The sequence below is a fragment of the Silurus aristotelis genome (genome assembly GCF_946808225.1).
Source record: "Silurus aristotelis genome assembly, chromosome: 4".
Classification (NCBI taxonomy): domain Eukaryota; kingdom Metazoa; phylum Chordata; class Actinopteri; order Siluriformes; family Siluridae; genus Silurus; species Silurus aristotelis.
In genome coordinates this window covers 722,608-749,330 of record NC_139577.1, presented here as the reverse complement: position 1 = coordinate 749,330, position 26,723 = coordinate 722,608, and the positions used below count along the sequence as shown (strand labels likewise).

The window sequence follows — 26,723 nt, the reverse complement described above, 5'->3', positions numbered from 1 at the left end:
GGGGGAGGGAGAGGGGGGGAGGGGGGAGGGAGGGAGAGGGAGGGAGGGAGGGAGAGAGAGGAAAGGAGAGGGAGGGAAGGAGAGAGAGGGAGGGAGAGAGAGGGAGGGAGGGAGAGAGAGGGAGGGAGGGAGAGAGAGGGAGGGAGGAGGGAGGGAGGGAGGGAGAGAGAGAGAGGGAGGGAGAGAGAGGGAAGGAGAGGGAGGGAGGGAGAGAGAGGGAGGGAGGGAGGGAGAGAGAGAGGGAGGGAGGGAGGGAGGGAGGGAGGGAGGGAGGGAGAGAGAGAGAGAGAGGGAGGAGGGAGGGAGGGAGGGAGAGGGAGGTAGGTAGGGAGGTAGGGAGGGAGAGGGAGGGAGAGGAGGGAGGGAGGGAGGGAGAGAGGGAGAGAGAGGAAAGGAGAGGGAGGGAAGAGAGAGAGGGAGGGAGAGAGAGGGAGGGAGGGAGGGAGAGAGAGGGAGGGAGGGAGGGAGGGAGAGAGAGAGAGGGAAGGGGAGGGAGGGAGAGAGAGAGAGGGAAGGAGAGGGAGGGAGGGAGAGAGAGAGGGAGGGAGGGAGGGAGGGAGGGAGGGAGGGAGGGAGGGAGGGAGGGAGAGAGAGAGAGGGAGGGAGGGAGGGAGGGAGGGAGAGGGAGGTAGGGAGGGGGAGGGGGAGAGGGAGGGAGGATCTTACGTTATATAAAGTGGTGTAGTTCGTCTTTGGAATCATGATTTCAACAGAAACTTGGCCAGAATGATCTCCAAGAAGATTTTGATTAAATTCTATATCTGCTTTTCATTTACAGCCAAGCAGGGAAGAATTGATGCCCCCAAAATAATCTTATCTTAAGGATATTGTTGGTTCTGGAAGTCCATATTTGCATCAACTTTCAATGCAGAGATCTTCCTGTCGGTGTGGGAACAGTGTGTCTCCGAGCGATAAAGGAAAAAGCAGGAGTGTGTGGGAGTGTTTTGAGGCTCTGTAGGCTTCTATAATGTTTAATAGCATGACTTGAGTTTTGTGTGACTAGTAGCAAGAACAACGACACACAGCGGCCAATAGGAGTCATGAAAGGAGACAACGTTCATCTCCTGTCCTGTGCAGCAGATCCCTGAATCCGTTTATTGACACCAGGGGCGTCTGGACCTTATTTTATATATGACTCCCGTTTTTATTAAAAGTGATTGGAAAAATAACATTATATTATAATAAATTGCATTTTTAATGCTTGGTTGCAAATCCACTTAATTTTGGGCTTCATTGTATTGCAAATGACTTGTTTATTATGTCTCACAATATATAAATGACATTATTACTATAACTGTCCCTTCATATCCGAGGCACAAACACTTGCTCTGGTTGCTGATGTTTTTTTTAAGTTGACTAGTTTCCAGCTCTGATGTTTCACATTCATGTTTAGCTCCTTCCACTTTTCCCAGATTGTTTTCCACTGGACTTTTAGAAGTGTAGTTTGAAAATTTGCTCTGATATCAAGCAAAGAGGCCTGGCACGTCATCAGCGTTCAAATTCCTCTCAAAGGTGTTCGTTGAGGTTGAGGAAGTCATGACTCGAGTTCTTCCATTCCAGCGTTGGCAAAACACGTCTTCATGGTGCTCACTTTGTGCACAGGAGCACTGTGATGGTGGAACATGCTTTTTATTCCAGTTGAAAGAAACATGTAAAGCAATCGATATGTCCCGGGAGGTGGTATCTCAGAGTTTAAGATGTTGGATTTCTGATCAGAAGATTGTGAGATTGTGAGGACCCCAATCTTCAACTGCTCAACTATAGTATAAATGAGAGTGTCTGCAAAATGCTATAAATATAAATGTGTGTGTATATATATATATATATATATATACATGTTTTTAATGGTCATGTGTCCACATACCTTTAGTCATATTGTGTATTTGTGTAGGAGGTATTTTTTATAAAAATTAGTTCACACACCCAAAACCAAAGCAGAACTCAAAATCTTTTCTGTTCTGACCTTTTAATTTCTTTTTTCCTCGTACTAAATTCCTTGAGGATTCAGTGAACACTTGATCTACACTCACTCCTAAAGGGATAGCAGTAGTCCTGCAATTCAGATGAGTTTCGTCAGCAGAGCTTTTAACTTATTTATCTGGCACAGAAACTGTTTCAGATACAGAAGAGACTCAGTGGCTGGCTGGAAAGCTGCCCTGCCTGTAGGAAAAGCCTTTCTCTTAGTTGGAGCTCTGTGTTCTCCAGCTGCCTGGGCTGAGCTGAGCTGAACTGTCTTCCTGTTCTTCCCACAAGACCGGGTCTATACTGCTACTGATTCCGGCCTCAGGGTGATGAGCAATATGTAGATTAAGATTTGATGAGTTTCATGCAGATCTGTTCTCATACCGTATAAACAGAGAAATGTCTGGCTCCAGTGAATTCCAAATACCAAGCATGATGACTTATTCAGTTTAATTCAATTCAATTCATCAACTCAAAGCAATGCAATTCAGTGCAATTCAGTTCCATTCAATTTTATTTGTAGAGCGATTTTAAGTGAACGTTGTCTCAAAGCAGCTATACAGAGATGGGGTTTAAAACTTGGAGTGTATAAGTTTATTGCCCATAAGTTTGTTCTCTATAAATGTATGAGCCAGTGGCGTCTGTGGTGAAGGAAAAACTCCCTGAGATTTCATGAGAAAGGAACCTTGAGACTCTAAAGGAAAATAGAGACACCAAATGTCCATTCATTACTGTTCCATCCTTGTTGAGGTCTTCTGTTCAGTGATGGACGCTTACATGCAGAACTGTTAATGCAAACTGTGGTCCTGAATCATTGTAGCAGACTGTAGAATTTTTTATTCCAGTCCAAATTCATCCTCATCGTCTGTGAGTTGCTCAGTGACTGTGATTAAGGAGAACCCTATCTAGGAGTAGGTGTCAGAATGGATCAGAATTCGTTCTGTGAGAAGACGTTTTGGCATTCATAAAATCTACAGTCTGATAGTAAAGGCTTCTCGGGATTATCTGATCATTTAAAAAAAAAAAAAGAAAAGAAATAAATAGTCCATGCAAGTACAATCTCATTTAGAGCAAAATTCTGTAAGTCTGTTTACCTGCAGGTTGTACTGGAGGTTTGGAACCCTGGAGAACCCAGTAGAAACCCTTGTGGAAACTCTGCACAAAAGTATCCTGAGCTCAGCGAACCAAAAGCTAAAAGTTGTAATAAAATCATTATTTTTAGATTTTTCGCACTTTGCTGACCTGCTGGTAGGAGACCTGTAATTATTTCAAGAGTCTTCTAACTTTAATAAGAAATTGTGTGAGCGAGAGAGAGAGAGAGAGAGAGAGAGAGAGAGAGAGAGAGAGAGAAAGATTTGTCTCGTTTTTATTCTTACTTTTCTATTTCACTTTAATCTCATTCTTGCTCTTATCTTTCAACTGTCTTTCTGGCTCTCCTTCTCATCGCTCTCTCTCTCTCTCTCTCTCTCTCTCTCTCTCTCTCTCTCTCTCTCTCTCTCTCTCTCTCTCTCTCTCTCTTCCTCTCTGTCTTTCTCTTTACACCTCCAAAACACACACATGGTGTAAAAGTTGCGTTTGGTTCTTTGCCCTCATTCCATGGAGAGCCTTATTTCCATATCATTTGCATATTTCAAAGAAAAGTGGGCTAATTAATCATGTGGCCGTTTTGCATCTCGTTAGCGCTCGGCGCTGGAGCCCTAGCCTGCGCTGGCATGCCGCTCGTCTCTCCTCGCTATGATCTCCATCCCTTTTCTCCCCTCATCCTCAGAGCTCATACTGAGCCACGTCTTCGTGGGAGTTTTTTTGTGTTTGTTTGTTTGTTGTTCCTGTAGTCAGCGCTGGTCTTCAAGCTGAACTCATTTTTAAAATTCAGTCAGTTAAAAAACAAAGGCCTGTAACTGTGACTCTGATGTCAAAGCAGCAGCAGATTGTGAGCGTAGACGTTATTGGGACGTGGCCCACTTTAAGAAGTTGATACTGCAGGTTGGATTCCTGTAGAGCTGATATCATTAAGCAGGGTTGCCAGGTTTCAGCCATATTTTCGCTCATAAAAACTTCTCCAAAAGCCTGAAGGATTCAGGACAACTTTTTTCTTACCTTTTTAGTATATGAAGAACGGTGGTACACACACATTTCTGAAGGATTGCAGTAAATCCACTTTTTCCCTCTAAGCTTTGTAATGCATCTAAAAAGAGACGGTACATCAGAAACACATTGTCTGCACTTTCCACCTCTGTTTGTGTAAATGCATCACTTTTATTCCTGAAAATAAAGATCTCAGTGACAGCTGAGTATTTTTGGAGATTTTTTTTTTGGCATCTCTGAAAACCCAGTCATTAATTTATCCTCTTTGCTTTTTTACTTCTTCCAGTGAATATTTTTTATTCTTTTACTTTTTTCATTCCTTTGCATTTATTTGACTGTATTTTACTTTTTATTTCCGCTTGGCATGAAAGTAATTTAGTGGAGTTAAATTAATTTAAATAGTTTGTTAGTTTATTAATATTAACATCTGTTCAACAGCTGTAATATACTATATGGATAAAAGTATTGGGACACCTGCCTTTTCCAGCCAGATGTGGTTCTTTCCCTAAATGTTACTACAAAGTTGGATTATTAATCTCTCTCTCTCTCTCTCTCTCTCTCTCTCTCTCTCTCTCTCTCTCTCTCTCTCTCTCTCTCTCTCTCTCTCTCTCTCTCTCTCTCTCTCTCTCTCTCTCTCTCTCTCTCTCTCTCCTGTTATAGAGGGATCGAGTGGGTTAGTCTGACCAGCTTCCTGTCCTTTGCCACCTCTGCAATCAATAACATGGGACTTGTGAGGAATGAACTTCAGCATGTGGACTTACGCACAGGTGAAAACCCCCAGATCCATACAACTGATAGTAAAAGTGCCATTCTGACATGAGAGATATTTATTTAGCATTTTTATTTAGCAAGTAGGTTTTTAAAAAGATCTGATTTCCTTCCAGACAGTGACCCTGCCTGTGAAATCTAGTTGCAGTCTCAATTAGCATAAAGTAACTATTATTAAATAAAATGACTTAATTATGTTGTGTGTATATATATATATATATATATATATATATATATATATATGGTGTCAGAAATTTCACTGAAGTAATGAAGTAATCATTAGTTAATTAGAAATTAGTATCATTTACTAGCATACAAAAGTGGCGATGTTATTAGCTCCCCGGATGTGTCCGACTTCAGAGACGTCTTTTTATCATTTCTACACGTCTGCATGGGTCATTGGTCGTCAGTTACAGACGTCAAAAATGATTATTGTTTAACTTATTATCGAATTTTTCAACTTGTTCAGAATCACAGGGTTTTTTATTTCATTTTGTTCTTCAGGATGTGTAAATTTGCTGGATAACAAAAAAAACATTCCGTTTAAAGGAAAACCTGACGTCATTTAATTTAAAGGACCCACATGTTATATAAACTGTGGTCCTAGAATCCTCCAAACTTAGATGTGCCCGTCAAATTAAAAGTGTCCCATTCAGATACCACTTACATAAAAAATGTACAGGAGACGAGCTCCTGTAGCTCAAACTGCTAAAGAAGTTCATGCTGTTGCTTGAAGATTCACGACTGTTTTAGCAGCAAAAAGGAACCAACACAATATTAGGCAGGTGGTCATAATGTTATGGCTGATTGCTGAATACACAGATGATATCAGGAGTCTTTCAACTTTTAAACCTCATAAAAAAAAAAATAAAAAAAAACAGACAGATGCACGTGATTGGCTCAGGTCACTGTGATTGACAAGTGCATGCCATCTGCTTGCTTGGAACGCCGGCTACGAGCTACTGTTCCAGTCCAGAACATTCCAGAAACTCCATAACTGCAGTGTGAAGGTCTATAGCAGGCCTGTGAATACTGATTTGTTTACTTTTAGTTGCTCAACTAATCTGTATCCATCCAGCAGGAAGCCATTTTAGCCTCATCCTGTTTCACTCAGTGGCGAAAGCGTGTCCTTTCAGCCAGCTTTAGAGAATGGATGGAAAAAGGCAGGAAAAGAGAAAGATGGAGTCATTAGTGAGATGTTTGAAAAGGCAATGGCCCACTGTGCTCGTTACTTCTACCCTTTTACCAGCCACATTTGGGAAATGGGGCAAAGGACATCACAATTTGAGACAGAATTATTGCTAACTAGCATTCTGTTTTGCTTTAATGGCGTTTTTTATTTTTTCCGAAGTTTTGAGGAAGCCTAATGACAGAACGCAGCCTGTTTGTTGTGCGTCGCTTTGCCGTTTGTAAGAAAACCTCCCGCTGGCTTGGGATCAATCCGAAAGAGATTTCCAGGTCGTTGTCACGCGCCGCTGAGCTTGTTAATTCAGACAAACGGCACGTAATGTAACGAAGCGTTCCAGTTAGCCGAATAGCCAGATAAGGAAATTCTGCGAGCTGAAAAGGTATTGAGATAAATCGTAGTCTAAATGTCTGAAATGGTTGATAATCGCACAAACACACGACAATGAGAAAGGAATGAAAAACCCTTTTAAAACACCCCAGAGTCTGAATTAGTGCGGAAAAAAACCTACAAAAATGCAGAAGGGAAGTTTAGAGGTTGTCAGTAAAATAAAGATTCTCAAGAGTGCATCTAAAAAGAAATACTATATATATATATATATAATTTCTTTTTTTTTTTTTACTTTAAATTGCTCTTTTTATAAAAAATAAAAAAAACTGAATTTTTTGCTCCCTAACCTTCGCCCACGTTCTCTCGGGCCTTCTCTCAGATATTTGTACGGAATGTGTTCTGATTATGTCTGAAAGCAGGTGCAGACACCTTGTCCCATCAGGTGGCTGTTGTGTCTGAGAGCAAAACCCTCAGGGTGTGTGATTGAGATTCTTGGCTGCTACTTTATTCAGTACTTTGGCAGCAATCGCACCTTCAAGTCCCTACAGTTTTATTTTTTCCCTTCTGTCTGTCATTTATCTTGTCCGAGACTAAAAAGCATCCTCGTAGCATCACACCTCCACCACCATGCTTCACTATAAGGGTGGTATAACCAGATAATTAAAAATGTTATATACACAAATACATATATAAAACCTCATGCAACATGCACTACTGGCAGAAGAAAGAACGACAGCACACTTGAATTTGAATGTCTTCTGGAAAGTTTATTATTTTATAATTCGACAGTAGAAGGTCTACATTTTGAAGATATACTAACTATTTAACTATCATTGGAATAAGTTTAGTTTGAGAGCTACCAGATCACTGTTTATCCAAGACGTGGAAAGCGACCTGAGCCTCAGGAAGAAGAGCTCAACCTGCTGATGAAGTGCGTTGTGTCTAAATCTGACAAAACAATTACATAAACCTTAAAAAAAAGATGTGACATGAGAGAGTCAAACCAGTGTGTGTGTTTATCTTATTTCTGCATGTTGGTGTAAAATGAGAAGCTTTAAGTGTACATACGGTAATTTACAGTTTAAAATAAATGAAACAGCACAAAGAAAGTGTGTTTTTGAGATTCCAGTTGACGCCTCTGGAGATTACGGAGGGGAAAAAGCCAAACGAACTGCACACGCATGAATTTGATGTGCGTGGTGACGTGATGAGGCCAGTGTGGATCGAATTGCTTTTTAACATGCAGTTGAATGAGTTGTGATCTCTTCTGTATGCATCATGCAAGTGTCCCAGTACGAATAACACACTGCTATGTTCTGCTCTCCTGGGATGCTCCTGGTTAAACTCGCACAGAATATATTTTTATTTAGATCAGACGGCTTCCATAGCTGCAGGTCAAACCCTTTCAGTATTTTCAGCCATGATTGGAGGTGAAGGACACCTTCAGTGTCCTCCTACAGATTTTCCTTCTAAACTTATACTTGCAAATGCAGTGTGTAGGCGAGTGATATCATGTGCTTCTTCCAGCCGAACACACACACAAACCCAATCGCTATCCGCCCTCTGTGTGTGATTGTTGAGTGTCACTGTAATTAACCAGCAGGGTTTCTGCAGGGTCTTTTTAAAAGTTTAAATTTTAGGTTTTAAAAAAGTCGTAAATTTGCTGCTTTAGGTTTTAAATCATTTTAAACAGATCTCAATTTGATGACGTAACGCCGTCTCTGATGCTCATTAAAATGCACCATTTTAGAATGAGTTTTTTGTTCGTTTGTTTCTGTGGTTGTTGTAGTTCTTTCATTTTTTCTTTCGCTGGTCCAACTATAATTCGCTGTATTACGACTACAAATGAGACCAGTATGCAACAGCCAATCAGCTTTCTGTTAGTGGATTGTACAACAGAATAAAGTTTTCAGCGATGGAGAAGTGTACACTTTGCGACCCTTGGCTTGTTTAAGGCCAGTCGCTAACAACGTATTTGTGTGTTTTTGATGTTGTGATATTGGTCTTCAATTTCCTTCTTAATAGTCATAAAAGAGTGTTAAAAAGTCTTAAACTTGACTTTTTGAAACCTGCAGAAACCCTGGACAAGGGTGATTGACAAGTCTATGCCTTCTCCACCCCTCTGAGAGCGTTGCTAGTTCTGCTCGCTTGGACCACCAGCTAGAAAACTACTGTTGCGCACTAACGGTCTCCTGGACACTGTTTTGTTGTGCCACTCAGAAATGCAGTTTGTCTTGTGGCCATTCTTCTAGATTCAAGTCATAAACTTCCAAGGCATGAAGTGAGATATTGTTTGTTTGTCGTTGGAGCAGCACAGCGCTGAAAAATATACAACTGCAGCATTAAGTAGCAGAAAGTACAGCGTGTCCCATGGCACATTATAAAGTGCCCGAGGATGCAGTGATGGCAGGAGGAAGGTGGGTTGGATTGCGACTGGTTTGATTGGTCCAGGTGGGAGTTGGGAAGCAGCAGTGTGTTGAGTAATCTGACTACTTCAGGAATAAAGTCTGGTGTGATGGTGGTGATGGTGGTGGCATGGATGCTCCAGGACCTTTTCAGGAGAAGGCTGGGAGGAGACCATAAGCCCTTCTCAGCTTTACTCACAGTTCTCACCCTCTGGTCTCGATGAATAATTAACACATGGTTTAACATAATCAGCACAGAAAGCCATTTTATATCTAAACCACTTTGTAATGAATGTAGATGTTCTAAAACCAGAGAATTCTATTGATTAACTTAATATTAAACAAACATAAAACATCTACAGGTCACATTTTCTTTCTCCTCCAGTTCTCCATAACTGAGACTTCGACCAGTCTTCTGTCAGGTCATTAAAAACCTATAGAAATCGATTGGCCACAGCTGCAGACTCGTCCTTAATGATGATTAACTGGCGGATTGATAGACTTTATAAAACTAAGTTTAAGACTGGATGTTTTTTTTTTTTTTTTCTGGACTGGTAAGACTGATTTATTCGTTTTTGCTGTAGAGAAATGAGGCGATAGATCTGAACTTCAGTATTCATTTCCAGATTTTAATTTTTTTAAATAATTTTTTATTTCATTTTCATCTTTGTGTTAAACAACCTCATAGACAGCTTCTTCTATGGCACGTCATACAAATATCAAAAACAGAAATAATTCATCAAGTTGGATTTCTGATCAAAAGTTCAGATCCCAGCACCACTTAGCTGCCATTCCTGGGCCCCTAAGCAAAGCCATTAACCTTCAGCTGCTCTGTAAACTTCTTTTGTTCCAACTTTGTACTGCAGCTTCTTTTATTATCTTTGTTTGTAGTATTGTTTGTTTTGAACAGAGGGTCTACTCCTCAGGCTCCTCTATTAGGAGCAGAAATGTGTGTTAGGATCTAGAAATTGACTTGAACAATCTAAAACTTTTCTATTTGTTCTCCCTGATAAAGTATTTTTTTGAGTTGGCAGTTTGGGGTCTTTATCTTACCGTATGATGAAGTTCCTTTTGTTCCTGCTGCTATCACAAATTACTTCATTAAGGGTTAGTGAACCGTTTCCACACAGAACCATGCAGGCCAAGCAAGCATTAATGTCACTGTGCCTGACTGATGAGCTTGTGTTTTGGATCATGAACATATCCTTTCCCTCTCCACACTTTGGACTTTCTTTACCTTGGACTTTGGACCTTTACTTCATATTGTTTTGTTGTTGTTGTTGTTGTTTTTTTTGCTTTTTTTGTGAATTATGAGAAAAATCTGGCCATTTGATTCTTACTGCAATGAGTAATTTTCATCTCATGGTATAGTCTCTATTTTTCTGCTACTGAAGTGATATTTTTCCCTCTGCTCTGTGGAGGTCGTGGTGATTTTAGTCTGTGATCAACTGCTATTGGTTTTTTTTGGCCAGTTTGTTACATGCCTGATTATTAGTACACCATTGGTTTCTTTCTTTTAATAATGTAAAACATTATTACAAAATAAAAAGCAGTACTGATAAATAAATATGACTATATTCATAAATATTAAGGAAAATAAGACATGTTCAAACTACAACAAAATGTAACACTTCAAATTATTAAAACCATCCAAAATGAATAAAAACATTTTCAAATAAACAGCACGGGGCATCAGTGAGTCGCCTCTAGAGGCCGCTCTATATGTATAGCGCGACCCGGAAAAAGTATCTGTATAGATTTGCTATGATATGATATGATATGATATGATATGAAATGGTCCATCAATATGGTATGAAGTATCGGTGCTGCTATAATCTGCAAAACCAATTAATCGTTCCACCTCTTTGTATAAGGATTACCAGGAGATAAAATCTATGGTCTTCTGTTCATGTTTTGGTTCTCAAACCCAAATCAGACTTCGGCATATATAAAAAGGATCGGCCTTACCCTAATATAGAACATTTTTTATCTCAATAAAACACTCAGGCTTCTTCAACTAATCCTGATAATTAACATATCGTAGTGCTGTTCCATGTGACTTAATCCACAGCAATCTTCATATTAAAAAAAAATCTATCAAACGCGCTGTAGGCTGTTAGTCTTTTAACAGAAAAACTCACCGGGTGGGAAATAAACATCATGAATATGGAGCCACACATTAACAAAATCCCTCCTCAGTGACTTGAACATTAATATTTAGCATTAACACCGAGATTTATTTTATAAAGAGTTATGATGTTGTATTTTCACTTTGAGCAACAGTTTCCTACGTGACTCACAATGCTGCTCCAAACCCGCTGATAGTGGGGCTGCTGGGATGTAGTGGGATGAAGGGTTGAAGCTCATGCTTTATCTCTGCCTGAAGAGAGGATTTAGCAGCATTTGAGTCATTTAGTCTGTACATCAACCTCCGAAGCTTCAGCTTTCATGCTGTTAATGGCATCAATGCCATCTGCTGACTACCTGAGGCGAGTTTCTAGCGTAACTCTGTCCAACCACGACGTATGATTCCACAGCATTCTCCTGCGCAGCTTTTGCTTCTATTTAATTTTTAGTTAGTATGAAATTGTGTCTCTGCTAAATGGAATGAACAAATGTGATGGTTGGAGTTCTAGAACAAGCTTCTTCTCAGATACTGATGGCTTACGAATTGGGACTTTTGGGTTTCAGTACGAACTGCAGGAACCAGAACTCATTCTTTCAGTTCAGATGTGAGTCTAACTGGTTCAATAAGAAGAAAAATGGGGCGGAGCTATGCAACGAAGAGAATGTAGCACTTTGGAGAGGTTTTATATTCGTTCCGGAAACATAATCCTAATTAATTAGTATGTAATAATTGATGTTGACCTTCTGTAATAAACCTAATGACTGCAATCTCAGCATTTGATTAAATAGAATATAGCAGAAAACGTAATATCAGCTGTTTGAGGTGGACATAATTATGCTCCTGTGCACAAAGCCAGCTTCATGAAGATCTGCTACACATGGGAAAGTTGAAGTGGAAGATCTCCTGCAGTGTGAATGCTGACTGCACCCCAGACCTCCAGGATCAGAATAATCAATATAATAGAGTAATAATTATAATAGTTGTTTTAATACGTTATAGAGCTCAAAAATGAAAGACGACCTGAATCTTAAATCCTTCCCTTTCTCTCTCTCTCTCTCTCTCTCTCTCTCTCTCTCTCTCTCTCTCTCTCTCCCTCCCTCTCCCTCTCTCAGGCAGGTGCTTTGCATTCCGGGGCGAGCGTGGCAATGATGAGCCAGCCATCGAAATGATTAAAGTGTCGCATCTAAAGTGAGCAGGACCCACAAACACACTTTTCTCATCTCTTCTCTCCTTCTTCTCCTCCTCAATCCCTCCTGGATGATTGGGAGATTTGGGTGCCGAAGCCTTCCTCCTCAGAGTTGGCTTGTGATTAATGTCTCTCATTTCACTCTTGACATACACACGGGAGTATTTCAGAAAGCAGGGCGCCCCAGACATGAGTTTAATCAAGTCACAACTGACACCAGGGATGGATTCTTCAACCTACACTCACTGTTTGACATATTTCAATTTGTCACAGAAGGTTTTCCCGCTTCGTTCTGCCTTCAAATAAAACATTCCTGGTCCTTAGTGTTTTCCAGGAATGAAGTGTTTATCCCGTGGGAACTATATCCTACTAGATCCCACTTGATCAATTTCTGCAATAAAGGAGTTCAGACCCGGTTCTTTTGGACCACGCACGGGTACTAATCTAGAGCTGGTGTGGATCTTTAGCTGCTTTGTTAGATTAGATGCCGCCTCAGGATCGGTGCACAATAAACATGGTAGGACGGCGTTTCTGCGCAAGCTTCAGAGTGTTTGTCTTTCCTGAATGTCCTTACTTTATTCAGGAACTTCATCTGGGAAACTTTACAGCTTTGATAGTCTGACTCTGTACACCTGATCTCCATATAGCTCAGACTTAAAAAGAAAAGTTAAATTGTGCTTAAATAAAAAAGAAAATACTGCGAGAGGAGTTTAATCTGTAAATAAAATCAAAACCTCTCGATTGTCTGCTCACGTTGCTTTTATTCATTTTGAAATTGACAAACAAAAAGAGTCCAAAAAAAACTCAAAAAGATCTCAAGAACAATTGAAATATGTGATATTTTGAAAGTTATTTTATTATTTGCTTTTGATTTTCAGATTTTCAGAAAATAACAAATGAATGCAAAAGACCTTAAAGTCTACAACATTGTATTTATTATTCTGCTTTTAGCTTATTTGATATTACAGCTTTTTATAAATACAAGCGATCTTGTTTGACCCGAGTCCCCAGAAGGATAGGGAAATCTGACATTTTGACTGTCAACAATGAGTTGAACAAATAAATTAATCGATTAAATAGAGCTGAAAATGTTGCTTATGGTGAGATTAGGGGAAATACATGGTCTTGTCATTAGGTCCCCATAAACATTGCATATAGTGTTTATATAAATGTCCTCACAAAGCAGTGTGTGATTTGTTTTTACATTTAATCATATGTTAAATGCATGAAACTGTATGTGTGTGGTGTGTGTGTGTGTGTGTGTGTGTGTGTGTGTGTGTAGGCAGTATCTGGTGGTTGTGTTTAGAGACAAACCCCTGGAACTCTGGGACGTGCGAACCGGAACCTTGCTGCGCGAGATGGCCAAGAACTTCCCCGTAGTTACTGCTCTGGTAATGTGTGTGTGTGTGTGTGTGTGTGTGTGTGTGTGTGTGTGTGTGTGTGTGTGTGTGTGTGTGTGTGTGTGTGCACCCTCTTCTTATTATCAGTTGAGGAATCTGTCTGGAAACCTGGCTTCGCTCAGCAAAGACTCAGACTTCATTATCTGGCAGGAAAACTCATAAAGAGCATTTTTTTTTTTGGTGTATTTGTGATGAGCTCATGGTGCAGAAGCCAGTAAACAGTGTAAGCTCTCGAGTGAATTCCAGTAAATAAGCAGCACAATGAGGTTAATAATTAATGCTTCTCTCCAGATTACAGCCTGCTGTTTATTAGCATTTCGATCGCACCCTCTGGGTAGATATCTGCACCCCTTTCCTTTAATGATCAGGACCTGAGTTATAACCTACTGCTGCTCACAGGTTCTGTGTGTGTGTGTGTGTGTGTGTGTGTGTGTGTGTGTGTGTGTGTGTGTGTGTGTGTGTGTGTGTGTGTAATGCACACCATTAATGCACAACAGAAGGTCCTCACAAGTCGAGCCTATGTGTGTGTTTGTGTTTAGGAGTGGTCTCCATCGCACAACCTCAAAAGTCTGAAGAAGAAGCAGATGGCGGCGCGAGAGGCCATGGCCAGACAGACCACGCTGTCGGATGCCGAGCAGACCAGTGTGGAGTCCTCTGCCATCAGGTCAGAGGTCAAAGATCATCCTGTGACCCGACGATAACCCAAACACGCGATCTTGTCACATCTCTTCTTCACTGCCTGCGAGCAGAACCCTCGATAAACTCCAGCCATGTGCTCGATTAAACAAAAAGACCCAGAATGCTTTGGGACTTTAGAATTGATTCTGTTTTTTGGGACATCTTCACTGTTGTGTTCTAGATTTTACATATAAGACTTGGAGAAACACTGTTTCTTAATCTTCTCTAGAGCAAGTTGTTCTCCAGTCAATTTGCAGGTGCACGAGAACTGTTCGGTTTAAGCCACGCCTACTTTTTGTCATTTGGAAAACTTTAAAGAAATTCTTTGCGTTTTTATGTCATTGCTGCATTTTATGTCGTTGTACATTAATGAGCAGTTAATTGGTATACATGACTAATTCCGTCATGCTAATCAGTATTTTTGATTCTTTCTGGAAGTCTAACGGTCGGATCTTTTGCAGTCTGTTGCAGGATGCCGAGAGCAAGGCTGAGACCAGTCAGGGCATCTCGGCCCGCGAGCACTTCGTGTTCACAGACGTAGACGGCCAGGTCTTCCACATCACTGTAGAGGGGAACACTGTGAAGGAAGGAGCGCGCATCCCTCCTGATGTAAGTGACGCCAATTTACCGAGCTGAACTCGAGTTACTCAAGTGTTACAGCTGGAATAAGTAAAAATTACGAAACATGACATAAAATCCTAATACCTAATATACATTTGTGTTTATTGCTTTAGTTTTTAATGAAATTTAAAAACTGTCTTTCTCAAAATGTTAATGAATTTGAAACTCTGCCTCATGTAGAGTTGGTTGGGTTTGTGTTGTCGTGGCAAATTGAACACAAAATGAAGTTCAACACCAAAGTTAGACAATCGGGGAGAATCCGAGGTTGTTATGTGAAAGATTCGAGCTTTAATTCAGCAGAAAACAAATTCTGATAATATGATACAAACTAAAGCAACAAAATCAAAGATCAAAGTGAATCTAGTAGAAGGTGGGCTCAGGGTGGGCAGTGTGGACTGGGTGGGCCGGGTGTGCAGTGTGGACTGGGTGGGCAGTGTGGACCGGGTGGGCAGTGTGGACCGGGTGTGCAGTGTGGGCCGGGTGGGCAGTGTGGGCCGGGTGGGCAGTGTGGGCCGGGTGTGCAGTGTGGGCCGGGTGTGCAGTGTGGACTGGGTGTGCAGTGTGGGCTGGGTGGGCAGTGTGGGCTGGGTGGGCAGTGTGGACTGGGTGGGCAGTGTGGGCTGGGTGGGCAGTGTGGGCTGGGTGTGCAGTGTGGGCTGGGTGTGCAGTGTGGGCTGGGTGGGCAGTGTGGGCTGGGTGGGCAGTGTGGGCTGGGTGTGCAGTGTGGGCTGGGTGTGCAGTGTGGGCTGGGTGTGCAGTGTGGGCTGGGTGGGGCTGGGTGGGCAGTGTGGGCTGGGTGGGCAGTGTGGGCTGGGTGTGCAGTGTGGGCTGGGTGTGCAGTGTGGGCTGGGTGGGCAGTGTGGGCTGGGTGGGCAGTGTGGGCTGGGTGTGCAGTGTGGGCTGGGTGTGCAGTGTGGGCTGGGTGGGCAGTGTGGGCTGGGTGGGGTTGTTCTACAAAAAGCTCTCTTGAAGAATCTGGATATAAAATTGCTGATGAACCTTCAGCATAGAATAAATCAATGGCTTCACTCAAAAGTTCATACGGGCGTTTGTGTTTTTCAAAAGCAAGCAGAGAGCAAAAGGAAATAGGAGTCAGACACACGTTTTCTTCTTCTTTTATACCGTGTACAAAATCTCCAGACACTCATTAGAGAATCTCCACATGCTAATAAGTTGGAGAGAAATTCTTGACTCTTGAGTAAAAAAGTCTCTCGAGTGAATCTTTTTTAATTCACTTTAATAGTTTTTATCTCACAAACACTGAACAGGCTGCTGGATCTCACCAGCATTTCTGCACATACGGTTTACTGTAAAGCGCAGCAGCTTTAGTGCTCTTAGTGTGTTCTCCATCTCATCAGCAGCCCGTGGCTTTAGATTAAACACCTCTTCCATCATACGGCGCCATTCATCAGTGTGTGATTTTTTTTATTTTCAGGTGCAACAGATCAGTTGTTTTCCGAGGTGTTGCTGATTTATAAGGTGGTGTTCCCTGAACATGTCTGAGAAACCGAGAAACGAGTTCTCACCAGAGTATCGTTTTCTGATCTTCACTTTTTTTTTCTAATTCTGAACACGAACACAGGCGATCGACCTCTCGGACCTCAGACTTACCAAGACTGACTGCGATCTTTACTCCAGCAGTTTCACACAAATTCACACCTTAAGCGGTGTAGTGATCGTAAATTAGTGCACCCTGTACAGACAGATTATATGGAGATTTTTTATTCTGTATTTTGTAAATATTACAGTGTGGAGCTGCAGCTATCCTTATTTTAGTAATCACATATTCTACAGATTATTTTGTCGATTAATACATTTTCATATAATGTACTTTTTTTTTTTTACTGAAATTGCAATCTGTAAAAACTAAACCCATTTCAGCGCATTTCAATGCCGTATTACATCAAAATACAAATAGAAATCAAAAATCATAAATGAAAATACAAAAATATATGGGACTATCGCCCCATTTTTTATTCTGCAGCATTTCTGTGTCCAGAGCGCTCTAGAGTTTAGCGTGTGGCGCGTCATTTATAATGGTCCGTGGGGAAACACAGTGCTCGGTGTGGAGTTACATGGTCTAAACGAAGCATTTTTGTATTAAAATTACTCGAGTTACACGAGCAATCGTTTCAGCCCTACGACAGTCACCAGACAAACAGCTTTACTAGCTGCTCAGAGAATAGAAATCGTATCTGTTCAATCCTTATCCATTGTCTACACTCTAAATTCGAATGAAGTGACTAGAAAAAAATAATCGCAGTTGATTTTCATGCCTTATAGATGTTGCGTGATTAATAAGTGGTCAACATTTTGATCACCCACCAAAGACTGAACGAATAGCGTGAATGGTTGCCAGATAAATCAATAATCCACAGCCACCAAGATCTTATTTCTAGCAAGTAATCAGAATGGAAATGATTGAAGGTTTGCACATAAGGCGAGTGTGAGGACAGTGTCTATGATGCACAGGGACATGTTTATTGAAAGACATATTTGAGAAGGAAAAGGGAAAAATATCAAATATGGTTTGCACATTAGAAATACAAGGCACAAGGACAAAAGTTTTGATTCTTCCCCAAAAATGTGTTTAGATGCAGGAGCATGAAGTTTTCCCTTCACATGAACTAGGAGACCTAAACCTGTTTCAGCATGACAAGGCACCTGTGCACAAAGCCATCTCCATGAAGATCTCCTGCTAACCCTAACCCCAGGTCTCCTTACCTCACCTACAATCAGTACCTGACTTTACTAAAACCCTTGTGGCTGAAATCTCTACAAACACACACAGGAGTGCAGTACACACTGCAGTCAGCGTTCACATTCATCATAGGGTTGAACATGGTTCATTACTGTGCAATATATTAAAAAAACAGTGCACATCTCCATCGTTTCATCGGTTTATAAAGAAGAGTAAAAACAGTCCCGGCAGCAGATGTGACTGCGGCGTTTAACGACACTTGGCGCACGATGATGAGCACATCAGAGGCAGTGGAGGAAAATTGTGTTGCTCTTTTCATCTTAAGGAAAAAAAACTAAGGCAATAAACAAAGAAACGGAAGCCCACCTCTGTGCACCTTGGGATTTTTTTGCCTTCTGAAAGAATTAATGATGTACCAAGTGTCACATCAGACCTCCTACTTAGACGCCTTTTCCATGCTTTAGTTCTTGGCTTTAAACATCACAGGTTGCAGTTTATGGATGGATGTGAATAGAAACGATACACATGACATCCAGGTGTAGATTATACACTCGAGATCAGCCGCAATATTAAAACCACCTGCCGAATCCAAAAGAGAGAAGGTGCGCTGTGGAATCTGACGTTTGGCAGCAGATCCTTTAAATCGTGTAACTTGTGAGGTTGGGTCTCCATGGTCTCCATAATTCGGATTTGTTTGTCCAAAACGTCACACAAACATTTGTTCGGATTGACAGCTACAAAATTTTGGAGGCTGAGTCTTCAAACCATTCAGGAACCATTTCGTTTTTTGTTTTGTCCTACAGAAAGAGGCCACTGGTCCTATGGATTAATGTTACCATGAAGGGGTGTAACATCAACCTTTAGTCCTTTTTTTTCCAGCCGTAATTTGGTCCTTTTCAAAGTCTCCTGAACTTTTGTTGATTGACCTGATTGACTTCACCTTCAGTAGTTCTGGCTGATGGCTTTATATTTTTCTGACGCCTCTCTGCTGTATGCTGTAGGGGAGTATGGGCAGCATCGCCTGCATCGCGTGGAAGGGAGACACGCTGGTGTTGGGAGATGTGGACGGAAACCTGAATTTCTGGGATCTGAAAGCTCGTCTGTCTCGGTAGGAGAGTTTTTACCTTTATTGGGTTTATTTTTTTTTGTCCATATTATGCACTATAGCATCATGGTCTAGTTATAGATAAAGGACATGATGGACATGCAAAATCTTTATTAATGTTTTAAATCTCTTAGGGGTATTCCCACACACCGTGGATGGGTCAAGAAGATCCGTTTTGCTCCTGGAAAGGGCAACCAAAAGCTCCTGGTGATGTACACTGATGGAGCTGAGGTGTGGGACACCAAAGAGGTGAGCTTCAGTTCTCTTTCCTTCCTGCGGAACCCGACAGCAAGTATTATTTTTTTATTTTCTGACAATATTTTTTAATGATTTTTCTTCGGATGTTCAGGACGTTGAGCAACACGACAAAAATATTACACAAACTTTTGCCTATTTGGGAGGGTGAGGGAGCCTAAGATGGCTGGAGGGTGAGGGTTCAAACTGTTAAATATGAAGAAAGTTCCTATGAGCAAACAATAAACTGCTGTTTGTTTTATTCCCTCTTCGTGTTCTGGATCCCCTGAAAGCTTTTCAGAAGATATTTGTACATTTTTTCGTCTATTTCAGCTTGTTAGAGTTTGGCTGTTGTTAGTGCCTGAAGAGCCTGAAGGTCCAAGTGTTGCTAATGAATGGTAAAGCAGCCTCTTTTAGTATTATATAAACTTCCTGTTAAGTCTGAGAGCCTGCAGGTGGAAAAGAACTTAAATCGTGTGAGTTTAGCAGATTGTTGGTTTGTACAGGAAATGAACCCCCATTTTAACTGATTCGGTGAAAACTGCATCCAATCTGCGTTTGCCGTATCTGTAAAGATCTCTAGCCTTCAAAAAGCCTTCAGCAAACTGAACTTCAGGTCACTTATATTACATTTCAGGTCAATTTCACAAATGAATCACTAAAGTGCAAATCAGTGGTGATGGTGGTGAGGAAAAACCTCACCCTCCTGTGTGCCACATGAGGTTCTTCCCCAAACTGTTACCACAAAGTTGAAGACACACAATTGTAAATGACTTCTTTAGATGTCTTGGAAACCCAGACCAGTTCCAAGACAAGGTGCACAAATCCAGCTGCATGAAGATCTGATTTCCTTGGGCTGGAAGATGTGGAAGATCCCATTCTTTAAACCCTATTGAACACTTTTGGGATAATTGTGGATGCTGACTGCACTCCAGGAACCTCCTCACTTTCTCACCCACATCACTACCTGAGTTTACGAACACACATGTATCTCAATGAGCACAAAGCTCCAGAAATATTTAGTGGAACATCTTACCAGAAGAGTGGAGCTTATTATAACAGCAAATAGAGACTCTGTGTGAATGTGATGTGCACAAAACACAATCATATATTTAGGTGTCGAAACATTTTTTGTCCTTGTAGTGTCTGTGCTGAACATGGTTACAATCAAAACTAAAACCAGCAGTGAAAACTTTTATAAAAAAGAGTAAATAAAGTGTTTTTTTTTTTAATCTTTTAAAACTGTATTTTTTTTTGGCTGCGACTGTGGAGTTACTCTCTAGAGGACAGTGGCAGGCTGTCAGTGTCCACACACACACACACACACACACACACACACACACACACACACACACACACACACACACACACACACACACACACACACATCTCCAGGTAGACAGTGGAAACACATCACTGCTCTCTTGACAATGTGGCTTCATGGAAACAACACACACACACACACACACACACACACACACACACACACCAGCCTTTGCACTGAATTTTTCAGCAGGATGTCACAGTGTACTCATATTTACCAGCTAATATTTCAGTTAAAAACTATTCATTTGGTTGCACATTTTTTTGATTGATTTTTAATGGGAAATATTTTAATGTATTAAATATTAAACATATTAATGTTTTTTTTTAACCTTAATAATGATGTAATAATGATTTTATCCACATTAAATTACAGCTTGTTTGCCTCTGATGATGTTTGATTAAATCACCAGAAATAAACCAAACTCAACTCTGTAGCATTCGGGTCAATATCGGTCAGGACCTGAATTTCGCTTTTGGTTTCCTGCAGGTGCAGATGGTGAGCAGTATCAGAGCGGGACGCAACGTCAGCTACCGTATCCTAGACATCGATTGGTGTACATCAGATAAGGTGGTTCTGGCCTCAGATGATGGTTGCGTCCGAGTTTTGGAGATGGCCATGAAGTCTGCAAGCTATAGGATGGATGAGCAAGACCTAACAGGTGTGTGTGTGTGTGTGTGTGTGTGTGTTTCTAAGGTTTTCAGAAGAATAAACTTCTGCTTTTCCAATGAACCAGCAACGTCTTTCTTTATGCCGTTTAATTTATGCCACTTCAGGTCAAATCAGCCGATCATGCAGCATCTACACGATGTATAACTCCTATTTGGAGTTATTTAGAAAGATGTTAAAGTCTTCCAGGTGTGCTTTCAGGTTCCTGATGTGGTTCCCTGCTTTTGAGGTTTAACCACCCCAGGGTTTTGTGCATTCTGAGATGCTTTTCAGCTCACCACAGTTCTCACAATGGATATACGAGTTACCGCAGTTTAACCCTGTCAATCTGGTCTTTCTCTATCCGTTCTTCATGGACAGGACGTGTCTGATCTCTATCCGTTCTTCATGGACAGGACGTGTCTGATCTCTATCCGTTCTTCATGGACAGGACGTGTCTGATCTCTATCCGTTCTTCATGAACAGGACGTGTCTGATCTCTATCCGTTCTTCATGGACAGGACGTGTCTGATCTCTATCCGTTCTTCATGAACAAGTCGTGTCTGATCTCTATCCGTTCTTCATGAACAGGACGTGTCTGATCTCTATCCGTTCTTCATGAACAGGACGTGTCTGATCTCTATCCGTTCTTCATGAACAGGACGTGTCTGATCTCTATCCGTTCTTCATGAACAAGACGTGTCTAATCTCTATCCGTTCTTCGTGAACACGACGTGTCTGATCTAAATCTGTTCTTCATGGACAGGACGTGTCTGATCTCTATCCGTTCTTCATGAACAAGACGTGTCTGATCTCTATCCGTTCTTCATGAACAAGACGTGTCTAATCTCTATCCGTTCTTCGTGAACACGACGTGTCTGATCTCTATCCGTTCTTCATGGACAGGACGTGTCTGATCTCTATCCTTCTTCATGAACAAGACGTGTCTGATCTCTATCCGTTCTTCATAAACAAGACGTGTCTGATCTCTATCCGTTCTTCATGAACAAGTCGTGTCTGATCTCTATCCGTTCTTCATGAACAGGACGTGTCTGATCTCTATCCGTTCTTCATGGACAGGACGTGTCTGATCTCTATCCGTTCTTCATGGACAGGACGTGTCTGATCTCTATCCGTTCTTCATGAACAAGACGAGTCTGATCTCTATCCGTTCTTCATGAACAAGACGTGTCTAATCTCTATCCGTTCTTCGTGAACACGACGTGTCTGATCTCAATCTGTTCTTCATGAACAAGACGTGTCTGATCTCTATCTGTTCTTCGTGAACACGACGTGTCTGATCTCAATCTGTTCTTCATGGACAGGATGTGTCTGATCTCTATCCGTTCTTCGTGAACAAGACGTGTCTGATCTCTATCCGTTCTTCATGAAGAAGACGTGTCTGATCTTAATCTGTTCTTCATGGACAGGACGTGTCTGATCTCTATCCGTTCTTCATGAACAGGATGTGTCTGATCTCCTGAGGTGGATAGTAATGAATGACATTTACTCATGTTACTGTCACTTTTTTATGTACTTTTAGTTTTTTAAATGTCATTTTACTTTTACTTAAGTATGTTTTGTTTGAAGTGTTGTACTTTACTATATAAAAAAGTAAATAAATAAATAAATAAAAATTAATCGAAATTTGAGCCATTTGAACTAAAACTAAAAATTTTTGCGGAAGTGCAGAACTGACGTTAGACTCAAGTCCAGGGACTGTAGTGTTTTTTTTTAATTGCACTTATATTTGGAAAGGTGTTCCTTCAATTAAAAACAACTCATTTGAGATTTATATCTGCTTCTTCTTTTTGAACTTCACTTGTACTTCAGTAAAAATTCATTGCAGTAACAGTAATTTTACTTGAGGTGAATATTTTATTACTCTTTCCACACTATTACACTGAGTGAGTGTGTGTCAGATTTGGAGTAAAACATGTAGAAGCGATTATGACTTTTGCTTAGTTCTATTTTATCTGCGTCGTTTTCGTCTGGTGCTTATTTACTTTCCGTCTCTCTGCGTCGATCCTGTAGAAGGTCGTGCACAGGAGACGGCGCCGCCGTGTGACAGATCTGGAACGAAGAGTGGGAGAATATTTCAGTCAGGATGTGCCATGATCATAGACTTTGATCCAAACACACTGTAATAAAATCAAATGGAGCTTCAAGCAAGTGTTAGTGGCGTGCGCACTCACGTGTTTTGAGATTTATTTCATTATATTTGTAAAAGCACAAACGTGTTATACACTCTGTTTAATGGCAGCGAATGGCAGCGTCCACGCCATTACACCTCGCTACAATCTCAAAACAGTTTCATGGCACTTGACGCATAATAATAATAATAATAATAATAATAATAATAATAATAATGTGATTTTTTTTTCCCCCAATCGATCAGATCCAGTGTGGTGTCCGTACCTGCTGCTCCCGCGTGCCGCTCTCACCCTAAAGGCGTTCCTCCTGCTGCAGCCCTGGTCTGGAACCTTCACCATGGACATCACTCAAGTGTGCGTGTTTCAACCTGATTAAACTGCACTTCATTACGCGAAGAGAAGTTGAATCTCAGGAAGTATTTTTAGACTGGTGATGTAAAAGCATCTCCACAGCTGCTGTTCCACAGAGTTGTGTGCAGTGTAATCATGGAGGTCACACAAAGTCCTGCAGATGTAGGTTGAGTCCATGTTGTTATTTCAGTTTGTAAAGTGGTGTGTGTGTGTGTGTGTGTGTGTGTGTGTGTGTGTGTGTGTGTGTGTGTGTGTGTGTGTGTGTGTGTGTAGGAAGGATGGAGGTAGTAGACACCTCAGGATCAGAGGGTATTGTATTGTATTGTACTCATGTACGCCTCCGGGTATCTCCTGTGCTGCAGATGAGGTCAGAAGTTTGTAATCGCTTTGCAGAATTCCACAAAACACAATAATGAATAAACACAATGCAGCAGTTTAAATCATTTACATGCGCCATATTCTTCTATAGTACATCTGCTGATACCTGAAAGATCAACAGCTGCTTTTATATTTTTGTGACAGTCCTGAATACAAACTGCCCATTTATCTTCTGAGTAGTTCTTCAGGAACTGGTTATTTTTCGCTTTCTCCAAATCTGATCTCTTTATAATGTAGAGTCTTCAGGACCAACTGAGAGACTCGTACACAACTATTACACACTATTTATTCATTGTTTTTCCTTTTGATGTTGATTTTCCCTTCAGAAGCTCTATGAAATATTTACATCATTTCCAGAAGGCAAAATAAAAACAGCTCACACTGACCATTTTGTTCAAAAGTTTACACCCCCTTAATGAATCCACAGTGTAATCATATAGTGACTATGGGAAAGGAGAATTGAATAGAAATGCAGAATATGAAATAGAAAACCAATTAATGGTCCATTTCTGGAGAATGTATTATTTTTTCAAGAAGAAAATGATCAGTTTATCTGCACACAACACACGAGAGATTTTTGAGCATCTACAGATAACGCTATCAGCTACAAGAGCTCATACACCTCCAGGTCTGGATAATGTTTCTGAAAATAAACATGATTTAGAGAAAGAGAGAAAAGAATTAAAGAAAGAAATAAAAGGAAGAAAGAAACTAGGAAAGAACAAAGAAAAAAAGAAAGAGCGTAGCCAATTTTGCTTCTTTGGTTCCCATCAATTGAACTCAAACATAAATATAACAATGGATGATGGTGGGCTGTGGATTCATCACTGTAGCAAAATAAAATCATGGACCACCTGCGTTTGCTTCACGGAACCCAATTTGAGGCAAAGAGCTCAAAAGGAACCCTGAATGTTTTGGTCCACATGGGAGGTTGAACTTGAAAAGAAACTACGAACTCACAGTGTGTGTCTGAACTTTTTATTTTTATTTCAGTGACTACCAAGAGAAGGATGAAATCAAAGGCTTGGTGCAAGAACAGCTGAACTCCTTGTCCAAGTGAGTAATGAGTTATAAGCAGCCATGGGGGAAAAAACAGGAGCTATTAACAAATCAGAGCTCGTTGGGGTTTTTTTCTTTGCTTCAGCACCTCTGCAATTTCAAATCATCCCTTTTTCCTTCTGCCTTCACACTCGCTCCTGTACTGAAGCAGGGAAATAATATAGACTTCAAAGGGAGATATGACAGCTGAGCAAACGCCTGTTTTTTCCTTTTCTGGGCAGGTTTAGTACCAGGCAGGTGTGTGTGTGTGTGTGTGTGTGTGTGTGTGTGTGTGTGTGTGTGTGTGTGTGTGTGTGTGTGTGTGTGTGTGTGTGTGTGTGTGTGTGTGTGTGTGTGTGTGTGTGTGTGTGTGTGTGTGTGTGTGTGTGTGTGTGTGTGTTTAATTACTGTTTCTAAACCTGCTAAAATTCACTGTATTCTACTTTCCTGGCAGTGACACCAAAAACGTTCTCCAGGACCCAGAGCTCAATCTGCTCCAACGCTGCCTCCTAGTGTCCCGGTGAGTGTGTGTGTGTGTGTGTGTGTGTGTGTGTGTGTGTGTGTGTGTGTGTGTGTGTGTGTGTGTGTGTGTGTGTGTGTGTGTGTGTATTGTTCCTCATCCATATTGGCAAATGGTATATAAAAGCCAAATTTTGTCAATCCTTCCAGCTCAGGTTAGATTTTTATTACCAAATGCATGTATGTGAATATAACAAGCACAGCGAGGATGAGACCGGATCGCGTCCCTTCTCAGTGCAGATGAGCGTAATCGCTCTGCCGTCCAAAGATTTTCTATAGAGGTTAGAGGGAGTTTCTCAATCCATTCTCTCACCTTATCTCTATTCATGATGCTCAGTTAGTGCTTTGGAGATGCACAGTGGTGCAGGAAGTATTGCCACTAATCCACCATATAGTTCCACATGGTCCCAGGTTCAACTGTAAAAGCTTGTACTTGAGATGAGGATTAATATCCAGAAATAGGTTCAGTGATCTTCTATTTGGTGAACTGTATTCTATAAAAAAGGAGACTGGATAAATTTGACTCCGTTTAAGATATTTTCACTTTGTTTTACGGTCCTGTGGTCACCTTTTCACCATCTAGAGTCTTTTCTGGTGAAGAAATGTGGTGGTCCAGGTAGAGACTCTCATTCCTCCTATTCATCCTCTAAAACACCCCAGAGGAGACCTTGAGCCTTCACTGCTCACCCTACTGATGTTACACGTGCAGTATCTCAGTGGGTAAGATGTAAGACTTCAAGTTAGAAGGTTATGAGTTCAAATCCCATCACCAACAAACTGCTCAGTTGTATTAAGAAGGTAATTGTAAGTAGTTCAGGATACGGGCATCTGCCAAAAGCCAGAAAAGTAAATGTTTGTGTGTTTTCTGGAATTGAGAGATGTTCCACAAGATTTGTGGAGATTCCTTCATCCACAAGGGTGTTAGTAAAGTCAGGTACTGATGTAGGTGAGGGTGCAGTCAGCATTTACATCCCAAAGGTGTTCAGTAGATCTTCATGGAGCTGGCTTAGTGCACAGGAGCAGTGTCATTCTGGAACAGGTTTGTGCATCTCCAGCATGGTGTCCCACAGTGGGACACAATTTAGGTGTCCCACTAGTTTAGTGCACAGAGAGTATTTTTATATATATATATTATATATGGACAAAAGTATTGGGACACCTGACTTTCCTAAATGCGGTGAAACTCAAGGAAAAGCATCTTTAGGCTGATTTTATGTAAAAAAAAAAAAAAACAAAAGAAAAGAAAAACAAAAGAAAACACAGTTTAAAAGATCCTCTATTGACAACTCAACCCCGTTCCATCAGGCTGTTTGGTGATGAGTCAGACCTGCAGTTTTGGAACGTAGCGGCGCATTACATCAAGTCTTTCGCCCAGGCACGACAGCTGAGCGTGCCCACACCTGACGGGCAAACACAGCCAGAAAGCTCCCTGAGTACCAACCAGTGCCATCTGGACATCTGCCATGATATCCTGTGTGAAAGCTCCTTCTTTCAGGTACAACACACACATACACACACACACA

At 41.1% G+C, this 26,723-nt stretch overlaps 1 protein-coding gene across 2 annotated transcripts in view; it reads left to right on the top strand.

Annotated features, from left to right (window-relative positions):
• wdr11 (WD repeat domain 11) overlaps positions 1 to 26,723 on the top strand; it is a 62,715-nt gene that overhangs the window by 26,285 nt on the left and 9,707 nt on the right. For both annotated transcript variants that reach the window (XM_083539107.1, XM_083539106.1), the window contains exons 12-23: positions 4,708 to 4,814; positions 11,977 to 12,052; positions 13,333 to 13,441; positions 13,990 to 14,114; positions 14,590 to 14,737; positions 18,452 to 18,558; positions 18,690 to 18,804; positions 20,603 to 20,774; positions 23,160 to 23,268; positions 24,637 to 24,699; positions 25,136 to 25,201; positions 26,506 to 26,695. In XM_083539107.1, coding sequence (XP_083395233.1) covers positions 4,708 to 4,814; positions 11,977 to 12,052; positions 13,333 to 13,441; positions 13,990 to 14,114; positions 14,590 to 14,737; positions 18,452 to 18,558; positions 18,690 to 18,804; positions 20,603 to 20,774; positions 23,160 to 23,268; positions 24,637 to 24,699; positions 25,136 to 25,201; positions 26,506 to 26,695 — 1,387 coding nt within the window. The remainder of the gene's footprint in view (positions 1 to 4,707; positions 4,815 to 11,976; positions 12,053 to 13,332; positions 13,442 to 13,989; positions 14,115 to 14,589; positions 14,738 to 18,451; positions 18,559 to 18,689; positions 18,805 to 20,602; positions 20,775 to 23,159; positions 23,269 to 24,636; positions 24,700 to 25,135; positions 25,202 to 26,505; positions 26,696 to 26,723) is intronic.